The 11694-nt window shown below is 42.9% G+C and overlaps 1 protein-coding gene across 1 annotated transcript in view; it reads right to left on the bottom strand.

The window, feature by feature from the left end:
• The window catches only part of qdpra (quinoid dihydropteridine reductase a), a 12785-nt gene extending 4508 nt beyond the window's left edge, over window positions 1-8277 (bottom strand). The window contains exons 1-6 of the mRNA XM_086222215.1: window positions 8062-8277; window positions 7887-7979; window positions 6941-7037; window positions 6415-6555; window positions 3537-3645; window positions 28-111 (exon numbers count right to left, since the gene is read on the bottom strand). Coding sequence (XP_086078341.1) covers window positions 28-111; window positions 3537-3645; window positions 6415-6555; window positions 6941-7037; window positions 7887-7979; window positions 8062-8145 — 608 coding nt within the window. The 5' untranslated portion in view covers window positions 8146-8277. The remainder of the gene's footprint in view (window positions 1-27; window positions 112-3536; window positions 3646-6414; window positions 6556-6940; window positions 7038-7886; window positions 7980-8061) is intronic.
• Between the last annotated feature and the right edge of the window lie 3417 nt (window positions 8278-11694).

Raw genomic sequence — 11694 nt, 5'->3', positions numbered from 1 at the left:
AGATGATCATTTTTTTCCAGCACTCACTCTGCAACGTACTCCAGCGGTGTCCAGGAACCGAAATCTGCGTCAGGCATGAACTTCCTGTTCATTGGTGTATCCAAGGTAACCCTGCCAAATTAAGCCAGATGACAATCAGGGTGAGCAGCAGCGTCTGAGCGGTGGAGAGAGAGGAGAGCTGGCAAATGCGATGTAGCAGTGCAGCACAACACAAGCACACCACTGCATTCTGGGTCTGGATCAAATTAAATGCACTCAAATCATTTCTAACATGTTGCAATTTTATTTATCCTATTCAAAAAACAGGTGGAACACTGGTGCAGTGGTCAGCACTGTCGCCTCACAGCAAGAAGGTTCCAGGTTCGAGCCCCGGCTCCATCACAGGATCTTTCTGTGTGGAGTCTGCATGTTCTCCCCGAGCCTGTGTGGATTCTCCCCTAAGACATCAAGAGGGGACGAGGTTCATCCAGACTCTAAATTGACCGTAGGCGTGGCTGTGAGTGTGAATGGCTGTCTGTCTATATACGTATGTTGGCCCTGAGATGGACTGGTGACCTGTCCAGGGTGAACCCCTCCTCTCACCTGACAGCTGCTGGGATAGGCTCCACCCCCCAACACTCAATAGGATAAGTGGTAGGAAATGGATGGATGGTATTTAAATGACACTTAAACCCACTGTAGGTTCTGATTGTATTTCGAGCAGATGGTTCATCATAGCGTGTATGTCCTACAGTTACAACATTTATCAATCCTCATCAACCATAGTGAAACAGTTGTACACATTTACAGGACCCTGAAATCGTCTGACTTCATGTATCGACATCAACAGTGACCGCCCACTTTTAGAACGTCTCCGGTTTTGGACGTTTCCCATTCAGTTCCTCTGTTGGAGTTTCAGAAAATCCTATATCCTGTAACGGGTCAGGAACCGGGCAAACCAGCGAGCAGGTGAATCACGACCATTAAATATTTGATGTGGTGCAGACAAGATAACAGGAAAACAAGCAAAAGGCAAAGTTACAAGACTGCGTACGTAATCTTGAGGAGTTAATGACCTGCTCATCCCATAAGGCACTGCAAACAACAAGACAATAAGGGTCTTATTTAAACAGCAGTGCATCCAGATTTGCACAAATGTTAACCAGTGTTTGTATGTGATGGTGCAGCAGGAAGGGGGGGTTGGGGTGTGTGTGTGTGTGTGGGGGGGGGGGGGGGGGGGTTGGGGATGGGAATGCAGAACTGCAAGTCATGGGTTTAATGCTGAACAGATGTGACAGGCAGAGCGGAGAGGCGACCTCCCTCCAGCCTGTTGTTGGTGGAAGCTGCAACCAAAGAGAGAGCAGGAGCCAGATACACCCCTGAAAGCACATTTCCAGCTTCTCATGATGACGATGCAAGAACACTGGCTTCTAATTCAATATTGCCAGTAGACAAAGGCCATCTAGTACATCATTCATCTAAAACGGATCATCTGCACAACCAGAGAAGTGCTCGACTGTGTTCGTCCTCGCTAATGTTGCCGCCTGCCTGTCAGCTGACTGCGTTTCAAGCTGCTCCATCTTTGTGCCGTACATGCAGCAGCTCCGCTCCACCCGAAGCATACCGTGAGGTTACAGCAGGGAAGAAAATTAGCGTCAGATACCAGACTGAATCTTTGTCAAGACAAATTTAATTTTGAGACTCGATATGGAATCTGACAAGAATCATTTTGCCATAAAATTCAGAACAAAAAAACAATAAAGATCTAACAAATTGTGCCACCGCGTGGTTTTCTACTCCAGCAGATGGGTGCATGTCCTCTGTGGCTCAGGAGGGAACTTAACCAAGCTTGAAAAACACAGTAATACCCTTAACAATCTCAAGGTAATCTAGTCTTGGTCTTGAACCTTAAAACAAGCTACAACACAGACGTGTGGAAGGTCAAAGTGGTCGTTCAAGAGTGTCTAATCAAAGTTAATAACAAGTAGTAGGATACATTAATTTCAGGGTTGAAGCTACAAATCCTGCACACATCTCACTCCGCTTCTTCCATTTTGAACCACAGGTCACGTGTCCCTTTCTCCTCGACACAATATCTCTTGAGGGAATCTCTTTAAATTTGGCATAAACATCCACTGAGACTCAAGGATGAGCGGAAAAGACTTCAGCGGTTAAAGGTCACCGTGATCCCACATGTATGCAATCGCTGTTCCACTGTCATTAATGTCATATCTCAGCACAGCCTACAGGGAGTGTCTTCAAATTTGGTAAAAACATCCTCCAGAACTTGATGATTTGAAAAGATTTTGGTGGTCAAAGGTCAAGGTCACCATCATCACACATGACTGCAGTGTTTCAGGAGAGCCTGAGGGTTTTTCCTCTTAACTCTTGACAGGTAAAGAGCATGAAGCATACATACATCAGTGCTGCTGCAGGGCAGCCTAAGCAAAAAAACGCTTGCTGCCTTAACATCTTCACAAAAAAAAAACTAACATATTGGCCGTGTTATTCTGTCCTGCTTTCATTCCAAACCGTGACCAACGCCAGTCTCACTTCTAAGCAGAACGCATTAAAAAACATGTCATGAATCAGACAAGAATCAGGGTTTTAAATCTTTGAATGCAGTAGGTCTATGTGCTTCGCCTCGTGGGATGCATTTGGAGGTTGAACGTCCCTGGGCTACGTCGCAATCTGTCATCATCCGGTAAAAAAGAAAAACAACACTTTTTTGGGGAGACGTTCATCTGGAAGTTTGATAGCTGACTGACCCTTCTTCTTCTTCTTCTATTTAATATAGCAATTTTTCTTTTTATATTTAGTGTTTATTAAACAATTGTTCAATGTAGTGCAGAGTCTGTAGTTTATATTGACACCCCCCCCCACACACACACACACCCTTAACTAACAACATTTCTGCGGGGAACCCTGTGCTGTACTTCTAGTTAAAGCTCTTGAAGTACGAAGTGTAGATGCCCCTTCAATCACTGACTCCCCTCTCTCATGAGTTGGTCAGATTACAGACCAAATGTTCTATCAAGATCACGTCCATGATTTGCAAAAGCAGGTACAATCTAAAAATGAATGGCAACTAAAACTTGTCTCGTTAGTTTTTCTAGCTTGTTGCTAGGCCGACTAGACACAACTCCGCTTTTGTGGTTTTTTTTAAACCATGTGGTATCAAAGGTGGGTTCCACTGACGGTGCTGACAGTCCCAGGTGTTTGTTAAATGAGGGAAATAGAAAGATTGACAACAAAAAAAAACATTTTGATAACAAAACTTGTGAAAATATAAATCATGATCTGAGTTGTTTTGTTTTTCTTTCTTCTTTGGCAAGTGACCACGGTACCAGGGGGTTAATGTTCTTAATGGTTTCTATTATCAGGGATCAATGGATGGTGTGAAGGCCAGAAGAGGGACAGGAAGAATGATAACACAGAAATGTCTGAGTCCCAGGTTCTGGCCTCTGAGGGATCCATCAGTATCTGAGAATGGACTTTCAGTAGCTTCAGGATGTCAGTCAGGACCAGGTGTGTGCACATCTCAGGGCGGTACTCACGGTAGTATAGCCACAGCAGCAGCTCCTGATGGCATCCCGCTGTTTTTTGCAGCTAAACTCTGACACAGCTGGTGGACAGCAGCTTTGGCCATGCCGTACCCGACCATGCCTGCGGACGACACCGGCAAGACTTGTTGGTGTCTTGGAGAGTTCAAAGGGAGACGGTAACAAACGCACCACACACCAAGGGATCATGTGGAAGTATAAAATGGGACACCGGCAAACAATTCACATTAATTTCAAACATCCCCTCCTGCTGGTCCTCTTCCCTCTAGTCAGTGGTTTTATTTCACACCGACTCTCTACATAAGCCCAGCCTGGGGTAGCTGGGAGAATTGTTTTATAGACTCAGCATCTGGATTCATTAAAAAGGTCTTTCCATCCATGTAAAGTGTCTTTCCAAAGAATGCAAAGCATCCACCCCATCCCCCACCGATCTCATGACAGGCTTTTAAGACCCATGTGAACAAGAGGCATTCACATGACTTTTCTTTCAAGCTTTTGTTTTCTTCTCAGAACGAAATCAGAGGGAAGCACGAGGCAGAGGTGCATGGACTGGGCCGCATTCAAGAAATGATCTGAGTTTGTGTAATTTTGTAGCCAGTTACAGAATATCGGTGAATGTGGCTGATTGTCATGCGATCTATAAATGAAGCTGAGTGTGTGGGTGCTTCTTGAATGAGGCCCACTGGCTTTGCATGCTCATCCGAGCTGTGCGTTATTGTGAAGACTGCATTGAATGAGCACATGCCTGTAGGCTGGTTTCAGGGCATCTGCACACTGAAAGCAAGCTTTTGAATATCTCAGAGGATCAGATTTAGAATTATGAAAGAAAAAATACGAGTCACATGGGGTACAGAGGAGTCCCCTTAACCTCCATCAGGTTGAAGTTAGTTAGGCTTATTTTTAGAAAAAGCACTTTCATGTGGTTGGCACACTTGGGAGTTTCTAGTAAAGCTGGTTTACTATCTGGGCAGAGCACTCTGGCACTCCCTTCCATTTTTATTAAGTTACTGGCTGATGCAATGCTTTGAAGACAGGATTTTCATTGATTATAAAATCATTATGTTGGTAAAACATATGCAAATATTTCTCAGATTCATGCATAAAATTAAAAGAACATCAAAAAGTCAAAATAATAAGTCATTCTAATCTGCTCTCATGTTTCGACAGCACAAATGATCGAGATCAACTTCTTACTGACTTTGACAAAAGCAAATGAGCGAAAGCAGCAGCATTTCTCTGCCGTCTGACACCGGAACCTAAAAATCAGACCAGGAGATGAGCCGCCGCCGACAGAAACACAAGCTCAGTCAAATGAAAACAATAGTTATTATCCATGTGGATCACGTCTGCAGCCACAACTGCTGAGTCATTCTCTTCCTAAGCCAGCAGCCAATGAGCTTGTGTGGTGCCTGCTGAGCCGCGGCTTTGCTCTCCTGTGGAGTGAGTTCACCACCCGTCCCACGGTTAGTTGGAGCCGGTGCAGGCACAAAAAAACCGATACCGAGGAACTTCTGAGTGGCCCTGAAAACCTGTCAGCTGGGGGGGGGGGGGGGGGGTGACAGGGTCGGCCCAGACTCACAAGCTGACATCACGGCTGTGCAGCAGCTTCAGTTGTCGTATAAATAAAATGCTTCAAAAGGAAATGTGGCATAAATACTTGTTTTAATGATTTAAAACAAAAAAAATCAACCTCACATCTAAATGATTACTATTTTGCTTCATCTGGGCCTTAAATCAAGAACAATGTTAGCCAACTTGTTTTCAGGCAGTTGACTGATCACCTCAGCTTACATGGTAACAAATTGTACACAGAATAAAGTCTTTTCTGAGATTAACAATAATTTGGGTGGAGCCTGATGATACATCAGCTGGCCAGCCACAAGTATCCTGGTACCGGTGGAAGCGTAGGGGCCAAAGTGTGGCGATGCAAGAACTTTCCAGAGTCAACAACATTCTGACTAGAAATAGGCTCTGCTATGATATAACAATGACGTAAATATACTGTATATGACAAATAAACTGGATTAAACAAGTAAACTTCATGCATATTAAGTACTCTCACTTTTCATCCTTGAAAGACATTGTGCTGACAATTGTGTATTTTTAAGCTCATTAATATCGGCCCCAAAAATCCTGTATCAGTCTTTCCGATCACCTTCTGCTCACTGAAAGACATTAATTGTGTTTCTATTTTCATTTTCAAATGAATTTTGAGGAAACTGTGGATTTTCAACAAAAGGAGTTAATGGATATGAAGTGTTTTCATCAGCTGGTTTGGAGCAAATGAAATAGGCCGCATGATGCCGGTCTAATAGCGCTCTAAATTTCTAATTTGCTTTTTCCATTTTCTAATACGATACTTTAAAATACACTGATTGAATCATAGTCAGCACATTTTGTTGCATTTTATTCATCTTTGCCTTTAAATTTTCGTAGTCTTTAAAGCTCCGTCGGTTACTTTTTAAATATTTACTTGGCCTTGTTCTGAGTGTCTTAAAATGAGAGAGGAGGTCGGGTCGAGTCCCCTGCTGTTGATGGACAAACAAGGGAAGCAAACCATTGATCTTCTGTTTATGAAGCAGACTCCAGCACCCCTGAGCCCCGCTGCCGCCACACAACTCATCAGCTATTCTCCATTTTTCTCTGGTTTTGTTTCTTCGATCTATTTCATTGACACCTCTTCCCTTGACAGTTGTGCCTCCAGCGTCAATTCACTGATCAGAGCCCTGCCACTCTTTCTATTACCAACACACAACAAAGACACGTGCACAAATTAGATTCCCGATTTATCAAAGTCTGCCTGTTACCCTGACCACGGCACGGCCAAACAGGTCACGGTGATGAAAACGGTAAACACGGATGTGCATCTTACCTCCAGTGCCTGCCAGGGCTGCTTTGGCACCGGCCAAAGTCAACAGTCCACCGTGTTTTAGGTGCAAAGCTGCGAGGTGGCTGGAGATTGTGGAGGTCCACACACTCTGTTTCCACATCAGATCTGTGTTTTTGTATAAATCTAAAAGAAGACATTTGTACAACAGAAGTAAAGAGCCACGACAGCCAGGAGCAACCGCTTTGATAAAATGCTGATGAGTTGCACGGAGGATACAAAGCTCGTCCTGAGTCATCGAGACAACTGTGTTTTCCCTTCATTAGTGGGCAGTTCATCATGCTAGCTTGAGGTAAATGCTAACTAAATGTCATCATATTCACTTATGACCACATGTAAAGGTTACAGGGTTTTAAAAGGAAGCTTCAAAGTCACATCTAAATAGTGAGGAAAAAAAAGATTATGCACCTCAATGACATTTTGAAATAATTTTTTATTTGGTTCAAAATATTAGCCTGAATTGCTTTGTCCTAACGTTGTTTATTAGAGCAAACAAAGGCTGAACTCTGACCTTTGGAACTGCAGTTCCCTCCAGCCCATCCACCAGCCACACACAAAATGGCATCCACTTTCTGTTCCCCAAGCAACCGCCCCACATCTGCCGTCACCTGCACAGAATGACAGATAAGAAACAACACTCTTTAATTAAAAAAAGCCACAGGGCCCAAGCTGAAGATGAAGATGAAGAGCAGAAAACACTGCTCTATTTTTGTGTTATTTCCTTTCCACTGCTGCAGGGACTGCAGACGGTTGCTAGCTGGTAGCTAAATCTGTTACAAGTCATCTTTTCTCGTGATTAAGAGTTAAGTATTATATACAAAATCCCTTAGGAAAATACCCCCCCCCCCCCCCCAGAAAAAGGAAGAAAAAAACATCTTAAGGTTGTTTAGCGATTCCCTTTGTAAGACTATGTGATACACACAAGATAACATTAAAAAATATATTAAATAAAATACAAATATAATTTTAAGCAAATTATATATATATATATATATATATATATATATATATCACGTAGACTATTTTATCATACTGCGTTTAATGAAAGAGTAAACGTTACATAAATTGTTCTGTTTGACAAAGTTAATCTTTGCTTTCTAAATAAATGATTCAAAAAGGCAACGATATACAGAGGTTGCTAGTTCTAAAGCCACGTTATTAAAGGGAAAGGATGATATAGTGGACAACTGAAGGTTCCCTCGGGGTTTACTTGGGACGCTATCCGCTCTGCTCGAGGCGTTATCAAACCACCAGCAGCCTTCATTACTGCACGTCCTTAAACGCAACATTGGTTTATACTCCTTTAGCTGTTTTGAGGAAGACACGCCGGCATGTACCTACGTTTTAACGTTTTAGCTAACGCCGGTCCTCACAGCTTTACTACGGCGAATTAGCTCGTCAAGGTTAGTACCCGAATAACGGCCATGAGTATCCCAGCGCCACCTGTCATCACTCACCTGTCCCGCCTGCTCCGAGAAGGATTCAGACAACTTGACAATCACGTTTTCATTCGCCTCATCGTTAGCAGTCAAGTCGATGTTAGCGACCCACTGTTGATTTAAAACAGATCCATCGTTAGCTAACTTAGCTTGTAACCAGAGTTAGCTACGCTAGCCTCGGCTCCATACTCACCCATCCTTTGGATTTGAAATGTTGGACACACTTTGTGCCAAGTGCGCCTTTCCCACCGTATATGATCACCCGGTTAGCAGCCATGTTTAAACCGTGATTATCAGCCAGTAGTCACTGACTGAACCGAGGAGAGCGGCGGCTCAAATACACGACAGCAGCGGGAGGAGGAGGCGTTTCTCTGGGAGAGCAACAGGTTGGCGGAGAGGAACTGATGCTGCCTTCACGACAAATCGGAACTTTTGTAACTCCTGGTGGGATTTTTTTTTCCCGGCAAAATACGCACACGACTGGTAGCCTACTACTCTACTGTAGTTAGGGCCTGAGCCCGGAGGTACTCCGGGGCGAAGACCCTATTATGTTAGCTCGACACACTCGCCACTTCCAAATAATTTTGTGTAATCTATTCCAGGAAAAATGACCCAGCAAATAATCAATGCAATCAATCACACCCTTGACCCTTAACCCCTGTATGGTAGATGGTGTTGTGTGGAGGCCTGGCCTCAGATGCTCTGTAGGTAATATTTGGCTCATATTTTTTGTTTGGGCTCACTACAAAAAAAAAATCTGTCGATTTTGAGTAATCGTATCAATGCTAACTCATGTCTAGGTTCAACAAGCAATCTATCACTAATCAAATGTATTGCCCCCACAAGACCTTAGCTACAGCGGAAAACAGGACGGAAACAAGGTTGGATATGCTTGAAGGAGCTCACAGCACAAAGACAGAAAATTCTCAACACAAGAAAAATGAGAATGTACAACTCAACCCAAAACAGAGACATGAAATTTGTTTAGAGGAGAGGAGACCTTAAACTGTGTAACATTTACAGCAAATTCCCCTGCTGTCTCGTGCCAGGTGTGGGCAAGCGTTTAGTTTAAAAAGACGGAGAGAAAATAAAAGCTTAGCTATCTGGAGGAGATGCAACGATTAACTACATAATAATGGTGTTGAAAAAGTAAGAACAGCACAGCTGTTCTCAGCTTCTATAAATTCTTATGTAGTTACTGCTGCTGCCCTCTGGAGACAGCACATACATACTACAAAAAGAAATACAAACTACTGATAAAGACGAAACATCAGATCTGCAGTAAACACAGGTCACCACAGAATTCTGTGACTTCAATTCATGAACATTTAACCACATAAGAATAAAGGCTAATATGAATTAGCAGATGTTTAAATAGAAACTAGCGCCCTTACCTATAAAAAAATAATGTGGAGCAATTTGAAACAAGATAAGACACGTTTTACTTTAAGAGCGAAGACACAGTTGAAAGTGCACTGGCAGCAGCGAGTTAGTTTCCATACAGTGAGCACTAGATGCTGCTGTGACACCGTGATGCTGATGACACAGCACAGAGCAGCAGCATCCCATTATTCTGCTATCTGAGCTGTGCCAAAGCAACGCACCAAAGAGACATCCCTGGTTCTCATGAATAATACAGGAGGAGATGGCCACAGCTCCCCTGTCATTGTAGCAAAGCTCCCGATCTGTCACACTCACCTGGATGTGACACACACCTCTGCTGGTCTGACATCCTGGCTCACAAATGCGCACAGACAGAAGCGTGTTTCTGTCATTTCAAATAATCTTACTACATTGCACTGAATATTCCACTATTTTACAACAGGGGCCCTTATACTCAAAATGCCAATACTCCACTTAAACTTTGGCTAAAGAAAATGAATGTTCCACGAATAATCCAGTATACATGAGGCTGTGTAAACTATGACTAAAGCTAGGCTAGCTAAAGGTCACTGTCACGCAAGGAGTCTTTCAAAAATAATCTCATGAAAGAATCAATCAATGTTTAAGTGTTATTCTACTGTTTAGTGACAAATTCAGTTATTAAAACAGATTTGAATGTATTTCAGGAAGCACTACGGTGCATGTTAGCAGTTTGTATTTGTAGCATTAAGATACAGAAGATTTACACAGCAGGTTGTGCTATTTTACACAGGGCTGTGTGCTAAAACATCGCAATCTGCTGTAAAATCCCAAATTAGAGACACATATTCCATATTATTCAGACTTTAAGAGCATTCCAACATTCCATGTTTGGAATGCTCTTAAAGTCTGAATAATATTGGTTTATTCAACATCTAAATTGAAACGTGCAAAAATTGTAAAAGGATCAAATATGTTTACATGACCCTTATCAAATCCAGAACACTGTCATTTTCTGAATAATTGTGCAACAGATGTGAGCATGTAAAAGTAGCTACCAACTCATTTAACTTAGACCTACATTAGCATAAAGTAATATCCAAAACATGTCGTTTACCTTTCAAGTACTCACAAATACATACACTGACGTCCCAATAACATTTTTCCCTCCTGCATTACGTCTTCATTTATGTTAGTGCAGTGTGAGATTAGCTTAACCATCTTGCTCACATTTGTCTGCTCTCGTCCATGCTAGCGCAGATCCGGTGGGTTATTGTTTGTTTGTTTGTTTGCACAGGTCAATAAACAGACATCTATGAAAAGTTTTAATGTTTGTTTTTTTTTGTAGTTGTTGGCCATGAGTACCATTAGCCTCAAGCTAAATATACGTGATACGCTCTTTCTGGATTTTGGAGTCACAAAGAAGCGATACGGTCACGAAAAATCAAATTTATGAGGTCAAGACACCTATCAATGAGAACTTGAAAGGCAAAATACATTCTTTGGTATTGCAAAGTCTTCACTCTGAAGTTTAATGATTTACATTATGGGGACTTGTTTTATGTCCCCACAAGGAAGGTGAGTCAACCCATAAACAGATTTATGTCCCCACAACTTGAGAAATGCCTGGTGCACACAGATAGAGAGTGTCAAAGACAAATGCGCACTTTTTCAACAGAAACTTATTATGCCATCCCATCCTGCCTGTCTCTCCATCTCAAACACGGGGCCATGAAACACACACATGCAACTACACATTTCCTTTAGAGTGAGAAATGAGGAGAAGCTGTGAGGGGATGGGAGTCAGTGAGGCACGTCACCCAGCTCTCCTTTCCCAGAGAGCTGGGTGACGTGCCAAAGAACACACAATAATTATGCCCTGCTGTCGGGTGCAGACCTGCTAGATAAATCTCACAGGTTTCTGGCAGTCAACACACACAAAATTAGAGGTGCGCCGCGGCAATCGGTGCCAGGTTGAGTATCTGACTGTCAGCAGCTCCGGCTCTCGTGCCGTGAAGTGGACACAATAATGACGACAGCAGCAGAAGTTGTTACACAAGTAGTGATAGGAGTTGCGATGCCCAGAAATATGATGATTGGACTGGTTTGAATGCAGGGATGGGAACAGTGTATCCAAGTCCCCCCCAAGGTGGTTACCATGGCAACTTTCCAAATTATTCCAACTAGCTCTTTGGCTGTTCAGTCTTGATGCCTGCATTTTATATTCCCATAGTGATGAACCCTCAGAGAATTATCGCTCAGTGCTGCAGCTCCACAGAGCGTTTTAGCATCGTTGTTCTGGTTTTACAGCCCACAACTTTTCTCTTTTGTTTCTCTCTCTAATGAGGGGGAAAAGCCCCAATGAACCGCAGACAACACCTGCGATTAGCTGGTGAATAGTGGAGCATGTAACAGCTAAAGAGACAGATATTTCCTCAGGGACTGGTAGAGACCAAGACACTGT

This window comes from Aulostomus chinensis, chromosome 13 (genome assembly GCF_037954235.1).
Source record: "Aulostomus chinensis isolate RoL2024-O1b breed Wild chromosome 13, RoL_Achi_v1.0, whole genome shotgun sequence".
NCBI classification, from domain to species: Eukaryota; Metazoa; Chordata; class Actinopteri; order Syngnathiformes; family Aulostomidae; genus Aulostomus; species Aulostomus chinensis.
This window is presented reverse-complemented; position numbering and strand designations above follow the sequence as displayed.